The 14,936-nt window shown below is 36.2% G+C and overlaps 1 protein-coding gene across 3 annotated transcripts in view; it reads right to left on the reverse strand.

Annotated features, from left to right (window-relative positions):
* The window catches only part of LOC134665025 (nitric oxide synthase-like protein), a 57,725-nt gene that overhangs the window by 32,079 nt on the left and 10,710 nt on the right, over nt 1–14,936 (reverse strand). For all 3 annotated transcript variants that reach the window (XM_063521798.1, XM_063521797.1, XM_063521795.1), the window contains exons 2-5: nt 13,654–13,745; nt 11,519–11,660; nt 6,899–7,038; nt 4,529–4,703 (exon numbers count right to left, since the gene is read on the reverse strand). In XM_063521798.1, the coding sequence (XP_063377868.1) occupies nt 4,529–4,703; nt 6,899–7,038; nt 11,519–11,660; nt 13,654–13,709 (513 nt within the window). In that variant the 5' untranslated portion in view covers nt 13,710–13,745. The remainder of the gene's footprint in view (nt 1–4,528; nt 4,704–6,898; nt 7,039–11,518; nt 11,661–13,653; nt 13,746–14,936) is intronic.

Genomic DNA, 14,936 nt, shown 5'->3' on the forward strand with positions numbered 1-14,936 from the left:
AGGGAGTGCCGGTTTCGAAAATGATGACAGTTTTGGAATCCGACATGTCTGCCATGCACTTTGACATAAAAGTCGTCATGGGTGTCGTTTTATAGGTTTCAGGGAGTGCAGAATTCAAAAATGATGACAGTTTTGGAATCCGACATGTCTGCCGTGCACTTTGACATAAAAGTCGTCATGGGTGTCGTTTTATAGGTTTTAGGGAGTGCAGAATTCGAAAATGATGACAGTTTTGGAATCCGACATGTCTGCCGTGCACTTTGACATAAAAGTTGTCATGGGTGTCGTTTTATAGGTTTCAGGGAGTGCCGGTTTCGAAAATGATGACAGTTTTGGAATCCGACATGTCTGCCGTGCACTTTGACATAAAAGTCGTCATGGATGTCGTTTTATAGGTTTCAGGGAGTGCCGGTTTCGAAAATGATGACAAATTTGGAATCCGACATGCCTGCCGTGCACTTTGACATAAAAGTAATGCAGTTGACTTATAAACAGATACCCATAACAACTTTTATGTCAAAGTGCATGGCAGACATGTAAAATTCTAAAACTGTCATCATTTTCGAATTCTGCACTCTCTGAAACCTATAAAACGACACCCATTACGACTTTTATGTCAAAGTGCACGGCAGACATGTCGGATTCCAAAACTGACATCATTTTCGAAACCGGCACTCCCTGAAACCTATAAAACGGCACCCATGACGACTTTTATGTCAAAGTGCATGGCAGACATGTCGGATTCCAAAACTGTCATCATTTTCGAAACCGGCACTCCCTGAAACCTATAAAACGACACCCATGACGACTTTTATGTCAAAGTGCATGGCAGACATGTCGGATTCCAAAACTGTCATCATTTTCGAATTCTGCACTCCCTGAAACCTATAAAACGGCACCCATGACGACTTTTATGTCAAAGTGCACGGCAGACATGTCGGATTCCAAAACTGTCATCATTTCCGAAATCTGCTCCCCCGAAAACATATATGATACAGTTTCACACAAAAAGTGTATTTATGGCTGGGAGAAGAACGATCAAAGGTATATTGACACCGAGTAATGTAATTTAGTCTGAACAATATTACGTAATCAGATTACTGGAGTAATTGATTACGAAGGAATCACGATTACACTTGTACTTAGATATATTCAATTACAAAGGAATCAATTACGCAAGTAATCAGCGGATTTGATTCCAGTAATTTCGATTACCAAAGGAATCGATTACTAAGGAATCATGATTACTGTAATGTAATGTGTAATTTAATTCCAAAAGGAATTGATTACGCCCAACTCTGCTAAGCGCTACTTTGAAATTACACAGAAATATTGAATTTAAATTAAAACCTATGCTCACTTCGCGGAGACGTAAACCTAGAGTAATTTCACAATCTAAATTTAAATCTATGTTTGCAAAAAGACAGTACGCTGCACAATCTGCATATATCTACAACACAATCAATAATAAGTTAGGTATTTATGAATTACAATACCGTAGGTGTAAAATAGTGCTTACTGAGTGGCTAAAACAAATGGGCTATGAAGGAACCGAATTATTATTATACAAGGCTTCATCATAAAACTTAGGTACCCCAAGCTCACAAACACACAGACTAACTTACTTAATATGCATATTGGTTTTTTAATTTTAAAAATAGTCTATTTTAATTTTGGCTGATTTGATTTAATGTAATTTGAATGTAATGTTATTTGATTTAATTTAATTTAGTTAGCTAATACTTAGTAACAATCTAATGTAATTGATTTTAGTCTAAATTTAATTTAATTTCTTTTATTTATTAATTTAATTTGATCTAATTCAATTTTTTTGTGCTACATTAATTTGGATGCTTTTATATGAATTTTAATGTAATATTATTTAATTTTATTGAATTTGCATGTTTCCTGTATTATAGTAATATAGTGACAATGCTAATTTTAGAGGAGCGGGATTTCCTGCCACAAGTATTTCATATGCTTACTAGGAAATTCCAACCTTGATACTTATTTTGTAAATGGTAAGAACGAAATAAAATCATTTTCATTTTTCATTTAATTTCATATTCACTGCCTCTCCCTTTTGTTAGTAAAGCAGGTGAACTTTGCGTGTGAAAAACTATTGTGCATTGGAATAAGGTCTAACCTCTAGCCGCCCAGAGACCTATAAAAAGGTCTCCTGTTCCATTTTAATTTAAACTTTGTGTTGACAAAATAAAGTTTCATTTTGCTTGGCAAGGTTTGACGTATGGGCGGCTAGAGGATAAACTTCAATAATAAGATCAAAGTTTCACGTATTTCAAAACGTGTTGGGAACGTAGTCATGGTTCCTTACGAGCTAATAATCTCACGCCCGGTTATGTGATTTTATTACTGCAAGGGTCCGGTCACGTCTGTTGCTTATCCAACGTGATTCCTGTTAACGATTATATCGTTTACCGAACAATATGAAAATAGGTGGATACTTTTCTGTGACAAAATATGCCCGTATCTTATAAACAAAACGAATAGGTTACCTAATTACCTATAGATAAAAATAGACGGTGTTCGGAAGAAATTAGATAGATTTTAGAATTTAATCACGCATTTCAAAGGCCAAAAGAAGGAAAAAGTGTTATGAATATAATATGTAGGTACGTCAATTTTACAAAAATAAAATGTTAAGTTTTTTTTTTCGAATTTTCATGAATAGTAAATGCTATTGGTAAAACTGTCGCTTAATTTTTTTTTATACTTAACCTAGTTTTGCTAAGTGTTAACTGTCACTTTTTAACATCTAAAATATCTAAATAATAAGTAAGGATATTTAAACTACCTAGGTCCCATAGTGTCATCAAATCATCATTAAAAGGCATTTTAAACTAAGTAACAATAAGACTATGTTTTATACACTATAACAATAAAACAATTAAACAAATAAAAGTATAACAATAAAACAATGTTTTATTGGTAAGTATGAACTCTGATAAGGTGAATTCCACAAAAGATTATAGAATATTTTACTCTTTAAATATGATCAGGAACACACTATTAAAATCTTTCGGGTTCCTTATGATTACTCATGAACATCATGTATATCAAATAGTCATGTAAGAAAAATTAAGGATCTATGATCGATAACTTACAAGATTTATTGTTAAAATGTCTGATTCATTCATACCATAATCATAGACATGGACTTAAAATAGACATAATTATATTTATAAAGTCTTTTATGTAGGCATTATATTATAAGTACCTTTTGCTACGCCTACAATCTTTTTTTAACTTTTATTATTCCGATACCTAGCTTAGTGGTCTGGAAGATAAATATAGATATAGTGTTTATATATATCTTTTTTTGACCTGTTAGTGAAGAGTGACGAGAATTTTACGTGTATTGTATGCGAAGTGCTAGGAGCGGGGTTTATATGTGGTTGCGCCAGATGTTGCAAAACGAGACCTTCGTGGGTCATCATCTCAGCCATAAGACGTCCACTGCTGAACATAGGCCTCCCCCTTGGACCTCCATTCGTACCGGTTGGAAGCCACCCGCATCCAGCGTCTTCCGGCGGCTTTAACAAGGTCGTCCGTCCATCTTGTGGGTGGACGTCCTACGCTGCGTTTGCTAGTCCGTGGTCTCCACTCGAGCACTTTTCGACCCCATCGGCCATCTTCTCTGCGCGCAATGTGGCCTGCCCATTGCCACTTCAGCTTGCTAATCCGGTGAGCTATGTCGGTGACTTTAGTTCGTCTACGGATCTCCTCATTTCTGATTCGATCACGCAGAGAAACTCCGAGCATAGCCCTCTCCATAGCTCGTTGAGCGACTTTGAATTTTGAGATGAGGCCGATAGTGAAAGACCACGTTTCGGAGCCGGGTACAAGTCATTATTTCTATCTGGCATCAGGAAATTGTCACATAACTAATGAGACCCATAGTTAGGTCCTTTTGCGTACGCAGCCAATACATAGGTAAAGATGTAGTGCATAAATATTTTCCTTTTTTGTCATGCTGCATTCAGTGGACGTCAGTTGGTGTACAGTCAGCTGCAGAGAAAAGGTACAACCCCTGGCCTGCATACAAACTTCTATGTAGCGGTGGTACCTTTTCTCTGCAGCTGACTGTACCTGCCGAGACTGACTTAGGGCCCCCCCACATCTGGCGTCTTTCGAGCGTCGGCGTCTACAATTCTATGGCCGACGTCGACGCAACGTCGACGCAGCGTCGACGCAACTGCGCAGCGACGTCATTTTCCATAGTGCTGGACCGACGCCGACAGACGCCGACGCTCGAAAGACGCCAGATGTGGGGGGGCCCTTAAATAGCAAGACACGTTTGTACCTTACCGTGAAAATATGAAGGAAAATAATTATCTACATCTGTAGATTGAACCCCTTATTCATAAACGTTTACTAAAGTTGACAAGCCGATAATAATCGTTTGTCCCTATCCGACGTATTGGTACGATGGAAAGTGACAAACGATTATTATCGGCTTGAAACGTTTATGAATGGGGTATAAGTAGGTAAGTAGTCTAAAAATTACCTCAAGCATATTAAGCCGGTTGACATCACAAAAGTTCCTGCAACCGATCTCCGTGCTCATGTACCAGCCGTTGAAAGCATTCGCGGTGAACTCGATGCCGCCGCAGTCGAAACGCATGCTCGATACCGCGGGCAGCGCATACCAGCGCAGATTTAGCTCTTCGAACCATTCGTACCTGCGCCAATTACATTTCATTAGTGCATTTTGGCGGTTAGATGAGATGGTTGCGTTTTGATTTAACCTCGTAGGAACCAAGAGAATTTGTGCGCTTTTGAATTTGGAACGTTCTTTTATTTAGTTCTATAAGCGCCACTTGTGCCATCCCACTAACCCAGGGTTAACCGGTTAGACCTGGAGTAACCATGGTTACCAGTACAATTTGACACAGGGTTAACGGTTTAACCGGGTAACCCCGGGTTAGTGCGATGTTGCAAGTACCCCTAAGAGTTCATAACATAACTCCAATTTAATTTGTATTTGTACAAGTACCGCGTACGGCTCACGAGGATAAGGATGTAGCTACGCACAAACGTTCCAATCCACATAAAGAATGACTCACGCTAGAATGGGCCGTGCCCGGGCCGAGGCGTCCGACATGTAATTTTCTATGACGACTGATCGGTGATTACGGGGTGCTTTCCATAGAAAACGACGCGCCGGAAGCTCCGGCCCGGTCTAGCGTGAGTCGGCTTAGTCTGTCACGAATTATTGAAGTTAGTGACAGAAGAGTATATGTAATTTATTTGTATAAGTACCTACATACTTACCTATAATTTTCTGCAAACATATTTAAATCATATAACCTATTACTATGACCAAGCGTGGCTCACTCCGCGATTTCGTCGCTTTGCTACAGGTAGACATTGACATCATATTTTGACATTGATCATTACGTGGATGCCTTTCTCTGCGTATATCATTGAAGCATTCATAAATATGTTCTATTTCTGTGCTTTATTTTAATTCTAAATGTGCAATAAGAGTATTTCTGCCGTATTTTAAAACGCGTTTAATAAGATTATAAAGGGAAAAATAAGGCATTTGAAGCGGTTTCCGTGTGTAAGACGAGAAAACGTCTTAGAAAATGCCTGAGGGAAATCGTGTTCAATTTAATCGCTTAAAGCAGGCTATCTATACAATAAGTGGATTGGGTGATAAAATTATCTTGAAACTCTTAATTAAAACCGAAGGCGATCAAAAAATCTATCGATATTTACGAGTAATCACGAAGAGAAATCGCATTAACCCATACTCACTATCGTCATGAAACTCAAATAACCATAACGGCTATGTTCAAGAAGATAACCTTGTTAACCTCGAAAATATGTGCCTCTTTTCACTTACGGCCCAGCACTCAATTATGAGATATCACGCAATTTATACTTGCATTAACACCCGATAACATTATTATCAAAGCAATAGATTATTGAATGGGCACAGATTTATAGGCAATAAACGCAGATTGGAGATCACTGGACCACAGTTTTACGATAAGCAATCTACTCTGTATGGGCAAGCCGCTCTTTTCGCCTATTTGTAGGCCTTTACTCGCGAGGCACAATATGCATTCCCCGACTTTTTATGTTGGCATAAATCTGTGATGGAAGGCGATACGGCGACGTGTTGCTCGTGAGTAGCCGTGTAATACATAGTTTGCTGTCGTAAATCGTACATCGTGTATGCAAATCCGGCATTTTATTTCCACAGAGGCATCGAAATAGGCCTTATTGCGATTTAGAAGAAAATTTGTTTTCTATTTTGCCAATATGCACTTCATAGATGTTCCCATGGAGTTTATTCGATCTTTTTTCACAGAAAGGACATTTTTTTACTTTCGTAAATCTGAGGGGATTTAGATACGTTACCTACATATGTATAGTAGTACCGAAAACTATATTTGCAATTTGTAGGTATTATTTCAGACATAACATTGGGACAATGTACGTTGGGGTCCCTTTGTTTCCCATAAAGTTTTAAGTCATAATGTATTGTTTGTCATATTATCGTTAGTCATAAAACTGAAACCGTTAACTTTTCAGAATTTTCGTAAGGTTATTCTGTGGATTGGTTAGGTTAGGTTAGGTTTGTTTTATGGCAATCCTGAAAAGTTACGCGTTTCTTAGAAAAACCAATTATGACTAACGAAAATTCGGACAAACAATACATTATGACTTAAAACTATTTGGGAAACAATAGAGACCCCATGTACGTTATATTATATTTATATTAAATAGGATTATTTTCTCTACTAAAATATTGAAAGAGCGTTCTTACTCGTAATAGAGAAGTGAGCCATTCATGCGACTCATATTTTCTGCGTGTATTTGACGTTGAATGTGCTCACTTATTCATAGAATACAATATACTTACGTCGGATGGGTCATGTGAATCTCCATGATGAGTTCTCTAGGGATCTCGAAATAGTCGGGGTCTTTCCCATTGGCGGACAGTACCAGGGGTAAAATATCCCAAGCGGTCCTAGGTGGCTTCCAGCCCAGTTTCAGGCAAAGCTGCAACAATTGTTTAAAGTTAATATTGCATATTATTCTCGGGAAATCCGGGTGGTTATAGTCTGTTAAACGAGACTTGGGAGCGGTTAATGAAGCCCTAAGGGTTTAATTAGCAAGTTTAAAATGAGACGGTATGCCAAAGCCCGGCCACGTTTTATGGAAACTAATAGGTTGGTTGTATAAGTTAGTAGCTTAACATGGCTGACGTCTTTTGTCATTTTCGCTAAACAGGAAACTTTTACTTGAAGTTTGCTAGTGAAGTGCAGTTTACTGATACAGATAGTTTAATGGATATATGTACCTATAACTATACAAAATAGATATTTGCAAATAATTTTGCGGTCTGCGTGCGGTCGGCGGTAAAAAGAAAACAGGTAAATTGGGATACGTCAAACATGAAGTAATTTATTTATACCGCAAACAATGGTTAGCCATTATCTGATAATGTGGTTTCGATAGAACGTACGAATATGTATCATGTTTTTATACACACAGGGATACTAATATGAATATTTAATTAGGGATGTACCGACTAGTCGCCGACTAGTCGGGAAAGCCGACTATCCGGCCTTATTTGTTGTCGGCGATTAGTCGGCGATTAGTCGGCGACTAGTCGGCAAAAATGGCCGATTAGTCGGCACTTTACAAGTGACAGAAAACAGGGCAAAAAGAGATAAACAGCACATATTTTCATAAGCTTTTTACCTATTTTATCCAAATTTTTATTTAGGGTGCTTACGAAAACTTGTTCGAAATTATTGACCTTGCGGTCGCTTTTTTATGTCCGATTGTCCGGTCGCCGTACGAAATATATCCTTAGGATTTTTTTATTTAATTTTTAGCGTTTCTATATGATAAATACCGCGACGCAAGGGATAAAATGATTATTTTTAGTGCATATGAACCGAACTTAGACCAAACTAATGATCTGGCCGACTAGTCGGCCGACTAATCGGCCATCACGGCGCCGATTAGTCGGCTAGTCGGCTAGTCGGCCAAATCAATAGTCGGTACATCACTAATATTTATCCACAAAGTCTTATAAACAAACAAAGCTTGTGGATTTATTGCATACTTTTCCTTTAAAGTTTTGTGTCATGCATCTTTAATAAATGCAATGTGTATATAAATCTATAATCATATTCATAATTATGTTATTTCCTTATAAATTGCGTACAAAAAATAATAACATACACGACTCTGTAAAAATAAACCTGAAAGGTCATTAATAATTATTATGTAATTATTTACCTTGTTTGTCCATTATTTCAGTACGGGATTTTTACAGGAAGCTTTAGGAAATATTATTTCCTTTTAAACTGTTTTTATACATGTGCAGAGTTATATCCATAAAGCAGTCTTTATTTTTATGGGGTGATTATTATTATAGTGTTGTTTAATACACTAGCAGCTGAAAGCTGATGCGTGTATATCACTGCACTTGTTTTTCACCTCGTTTGATTGCCAAGCAATTAATTGTACCTATTCAATAATCATTTATATTAATTAATTATAAGTGTGTAATATCATAATTCATAAAATTATTTGAATTTATAATATAATGGATAGTAAAGTGAGAACTTCAGTAGATACGTATTTACGTACGTTAATTGGATATAACCTAGTAAAATATGTTGCAGATAAATGGAAGGACAGTACATTTTAACTAAAAAAAATGTTACTTTGTACGTAGCCTCAATTTATAATGAATGTGGATTAAAAAACAAATTAATTACATTGTTTACATTATTAATTTTGAAATGTTTTACGGTACTGTAAATCGTAAACATACACATATGAATTCATTTGGATAATGCCTTATAAAATTTTCTCTCTGTAAGAAAGCTAAGATATATTTAATTCACTTTTTGTCGTTCATTATTCTCATTTCTTATTTTAATGTCCATGTTTTATGCCTTAATGTGAAAAATATCAGCCAAAGCTTTATGGCTGATTATTAATGTATGCCTCTAAGCCCGAATCAGGTTTATATGTTTTCTATTTGCTCCATAATAATGTTGACATAAATCGAGCATGTTTTCTTTGGAGATATTAAGGGCCTATCGGGAATATAAAACGTGGATCGTATATGATATGTCATTCATGTTTAACGACTTGTTGAACTCGGTTAGGCGGCGTCTATGGACCCGATTCCGATTTTGAAATAGACATCTATTAGATCTATTTTTATTTATTTGTAAATAAACTTAATACCTACAAACAAAAATGATACTTAAAACATAATTAAATAACTAACCTACAAAACTTAAAAACTAAATCTAAAAATAAATAAAACTAATCTAAAAATAAATAATTACAAACTATCCTGCGGAATGGTGCCGTAGATGCTGGCAGCATTTCCCCGCTGTATCGCAATACTTATTCTTTGTGCGAGGAAGCTGCCAGCTCTACGATCACCAGTGGCGTCTGCTATCTATTAGATCTTTTAGACATCACCGAGATACGATAACGATATGTTTAAGATCTAACCTGTCAAATTTGACATTTGCGCGATTCTGGAGATACTCTTGAACGATTTCCACAGGATATGACTTATGGTAACATTCCATTTCTAACCGCAGCTGCACTACCGGTACTGAACGCGTCGCTATCATTGTCAATTTCCATAGTAAAATGATCAGTAGTGCAGCTGTCGTTGGAAATGGACTGTCACCTATAGAGATCCAATTCACGTCTAATAGATATCTTACTCTATCTAACGTAAAAGTGACATTGGTTGCCCGAATTGCGCTGCAAAAGAGAACTAATTGATATCTAAACTATAACGTATCTAGAATGGATCTAGTACGTGTCGTCTCTTGTGAATATCTTGAAGTTCGAATACGGCAGTATGTTGAATAAAGATGTTAAGAAAATAAATATTTTAACGTCATGTATTTATTTATACAGAATACAAAATACTTATTAATAAGATTTATGTTTCTTTTCTTAATAGATCCATGCCGTATATAGCAACACAGGAACATTTAAAACCGATTAACTGGTAGAGATATAAGTCCCTAACCAGAAATTCCTAAATAATATCGTTTAACTACATTTTTCTTATTAATTATGACGACTTAACCGCATATTGTTAGTTTTGCATGCAAAAGTTTTGTTTTAGTTGACGTAGAACAATTCATTACCTATTTATTAAGGGGCTTGCGGGGTTTACCTAAATAAATTGACGTAATGCGTTACACAAAGGGCTGACGAATTTAAAGGAAGGTATTCTGTACTTCCCCAAGTAGAATTGTTGCCTTAAGGACAAGTGACAATATCGGCATTAGTATGTAGCAGCTACTGTGGCGAGTATAGAGTTGTTATGCTAGTCACATGAGAGAATATTTACATCCATAATTTTATAGGCTCTTCAATTATTTTTAACGAAAAAAAATGAAATGTCAAAATATAAGCTAGTACAATACGCCCTAAGTAGTTGGCGACAGATCCTTTGCTGTATTATTGTTCCTTAGAAGTTAGGTTATACCGAGATTACCTAATATTTTGTGTCAATTTTTTACTTAATGTATCGAGTATTAGTATCGATTCAGTAGGCACTGAATTAGGAGGTGACTAAAAATAGTAACAATTTTAGAAACTACCTGTTATCAAAATAGAACAATTTATGATTAATTCGAGTTAAAATAAATGCTAAATTTATTTGTATTTTAAAATTAAATTGTAGTTTTAAAAACAGTTCCCCGCGGTATAGGCAGTGCCGAGATCTCTGACATAATCTGTAATCTTTATTCTTGAAAGTAAATACTTTTTACTTAAATTTCTTTTTTCAATTTTAAAATCGATCTTTTTTGTCGAAGCAATTAAAGCGCTTGTCCCGATTAATTGCTTTTGGGTGTTAGGGAATGCGATGTATTGTTGTGTCGCTCTTTTTTGATGCAGGTTTAACTATTGTTTCAGACTTTGCTATTAGTAATCAGTTTTATGTATGGCATTTTTTTTTATTATTATGAATGGGCTTACTCATGGCCACAGACTAGCCGAGGCGTAGACGTGGCCTACGATGGAGCGAGTTCGCCCAGAAGGTGCCTGTTCACTCTTGAGTTGAAGGTTATTATTAATTATATGTATTCGTACTACTTTTATCATTCACTATAAGGTTCAATATCTATAATATCACTTTATCGTGATATTAGTGACTATTTATTTTAATATTCAGTGTGCTCTGTAATGTTTTGTATTGATTTAATTAATGTTCAGAATTAGATTATAGGTAATTAAAATCAATATTAATACTTACGAGTACTAATCAGTTTTTATAGTATTTTTTTCGACTAAAAACCTATATTAAAGAGAATATGATTACGTTTCATACATGAAAAAACCACACATGTTAACGGAATCCTACAAAAGTCAAATCGGGGACGAAAACGACCAAGAAAGGTAATGCTATGGTATTATGACACTTTTATAAGTGCTGCAAAGTATTATGATACTTTTATAAGTGCTATAAACTCACCTCAGTGAATTCACAGTGCATTGGGTCGCCCAGCACGGTGCCGTCAGGCTGCTTATATCCCGCGTAGCTGATCAGCTGGCTGTTCCATATTCTATAGTCGTGCTCCCCGTCCGTGCGCTGAGGAAACACCGTGATGGCGGACCTGGGAATATATACGGGTATGGAATACCTCAACGGCAATCGCTGTCACATATCTTTTTATTGAGAAATCGACCTTGTAGTTTATGAAGTAAAGTTCAATTTTAATTGCAAGTGATATGATTTTTAAGGCTGATTTAGACAGCGCGCGAAGTCGCATGCGATTTTAGTTGCGGACTGTTTGTTACGTCCAATTCAGCCAACTGATCGTCTACTAGCATCGTCTAAATAGGGCTTTAGAAATCAGTTGGAAAAATTAACTCATGTACAGATGCAGTGCATAATTGTTTTCCATCGTATTTTCATGGAAACTTGCGAAAGTGACTTGCTATTTCAGTCAGTCTCGGTACAAAAAGTGCTGAGGTTGACTGAAGTAGCATGACAAATATGAACGTTTCCGAGAGAATACGATGGAAAACAATTATGCACATTTGTGTGTGTGGTGATATAAAAGAAATTTACATCCATTTTAATTTGAGGAAAACTACGTAAATACATACGTAAGTTATACGTGAATTGAGATAAAGAAAAACTATAAAGCGAGCGTGTTCAGTTAAATTTTAATCAAATGGACACGTACTGTAGTTTTTACTTTTATTTTGGTCGAGCTGAAATTCTCTTTGCATTTATCTCATCGACATTTTCATGAAAGACTGAACCGGGAATTGAGTAGAATATACTATACAATGTACACTGCATATCCTATGATGGAACCTTTAATTTGAATATTAACAGCGTATTTAGCATAATTTATATTGTATTTGTAACATGCTATTAGCTGTAATAGCGTGGCAGTGTAGTAAAGGGAGATAATATACATTTACCGATCTTATTTTCTATCTGTGTAGACTTCCTTAGGCCACTATTGAGTGCATTAGTACAAAAACCGGGCAAGTGCGGACTCGCGCACGAAGGGTTCCGTATCATAACGCAAAAAAAAAACAAAAAAAAAGCAAAAAATAAAACGGTCACCCATCCAAGTACTGACCACTCCCGACGTTGCTTAACTTTGGTCAAAAATCACGTTTGTTGTATGGGAGCCCCATTTAAATCTTTATTTTATTCTGTTTTTAGTATTTGTTGTTATAGCGGCAACAGAAATACATCATCTGTGAAAATTTCAACTGTTCGTGAGATACAGCCTGGTGACAGACGGACGGACGGACGGACGGACGGACGGACAGCGAAGTCTTAGTAATAGGGTCCCGTTTTACCCTTTGGGTACGGAACCCTAAAAATGACGCACGGGTGTAGTAGGGAAACTTGGAAATCCCTCTTGTTATAACGCGTCTATTATAGTGGTCTGGGGAAGCGAAGCCATCGGCAAAATAAAGCAATTTTTTCCTGGTGGGTAAACCTGGGAGCTTATTTAAGTTGCTAACGTAACGGGTGTGTTGTGGTTACTATATAATACGAGTATGTTCAGTATGTTCACATTTTAGCTAAGTGGTAGTCAATTGATACTAATTAGCACTTTGATGAGAATCCAGAAATCCCAGAGCGCAAAAACTAAGATAAAATCAAAACAACCTAAACTTTTAAGTCATATAACACTTTAAACTCTCGCGTTTTGTACCCATATTCAATTACACAAACGGGTCTACCGCGATATAATTTCATTGTTTTTCATTGTTTTAAGTCATGTCCAGAGAAGTCTTGTGTTTAGAAGTGGAAAGGAAAAGTAATGTTGAGTTAATTTTCCTAATAAGGAAATTCGGCTCGCTATCCGCATGATTTGCTTTTAAGCTACGATGGCGAAATTTTTAGTTTTCCAAAACAAAATTGTTTGATAGAGCAAACCAATATTTATAGAGTGAGACCAAGAAAAGTCTGCAGCGATTTTGATAGCCCACGCAGTGCAAGTGTTATTTACACGTCATAATTTCATAGTAGTTTGATGTTTAAATTGATACTTGAACTGCGTACACTGATTTAACAGGCTAGTAAAAAGATTTACGACCACTGTCTTATTGTAAACTAACTGTATAAAAACGAACCTAATGTTGCCCTTGTTGGTGCTGTATTTGATGTGGTTGCACAGCGCTTCGAACATCCCACTTGTGGTTGTTACTTGTCGGCAGTCGAAAACCTGTTGAGGAAAAATTACTTCAGAAAATGTCAATTTCTTAATAAAGTTCATTTGTAATAAAGTGTAAAAATATGGGTGCACTCATCATACCCAAAAATACGTCCCTTAACTTTTAAAGTGACATTCCATTTCCAACTGCAGCTGCAATACTGTTCATTTTACTATGGAAACGCGTCGCTGTCACTGTCAATTTCCATAGTAAAATGAACAGTATTGCAGCTGCAGTTGGAAATGGAATGTCACTCTTATGTCAGCGAATGAAGAACTATGGGATGGGACATATTTTGGAGTAAATTGTATGCACCCATATTCTTACACTTGGCTGTAAAACTTAAAGGTTAGCTTGAAGCTTATTAAAGTTACATTGTGCTACCATAATGTCAAATCTCTACGACTGTTATTTTGCCTTATTTGTTTGTTACAATCTAATTTCAACTGTATAAAAATTAAAAAAAATATATAATTCGTGACAAAAAGTCAGAGAGTCTGTTTCTTACTTCCTCTCCTCCTCCTCAGTCGTTCACTCTTGACAGAGTGGTCGTGGTTGTATGATGAGACGTATCTATCGTGGATAACGCAGCCCTCGCAATGCGCCTCCATTTGCCACACATTTGCCACATTTGTTTCTTACTTATGTTAGGTATATTATTTTACATTCATTATATGAAATGTTCTTAAGTTACGTAGCTAATCTTAACAAGCACTTTGATCTCAACTCAACTTGCCAATGGAAATGCAAAGAAACCGGCAAAGGATAATTTAGTGTGCTCCCGTGAGCGGACTAACGTACGCTCTCCAATGAACTGTGCTTCTGTCAATATTTAAGGTTTACTCCTTAACCCGTTAGCGAATTTACCTGAAAACATGTGGAAATGTCGCAGGGATAGCTGTAAGTACTTTTCGATAAGTTGTATACCATTTTGTTGTGTAAATAAAGAGGTACCCAAATATTTTTTATCTAGCATGGAACATCTTATTCACTGAGTAATATCAAGTCTTATATCTCATACCTGTGAAACTATGATTATTTATACTTGAACAATTTAAAAGGTAAGAATTGTCTCGGAAAATAATAAGTTACAATCCATCCAAATAAATAACACTAAAGTACAAGATAGACAACTATGAGAACGGGATTGAATTATTTTTTTATCTAATATTCGGTTAATCGAACGAGCGAGCGAAGCGAAG

Source organism: Cydia fagiglandana, chromosome 6 (assembly GCF_963556715.1).
Source record: "Cydia fagiglandana chromosome 6, ilCydFagi1.1, whole genome shotgun sequence".
Classification (NCBI taxonomy): domain Eukaryota; kingdom Metazoa; phylum Arthropoda; class Insecta; order Lepidoptera; family Tortricidae; genus Cydia; species Cydia fagiglandana.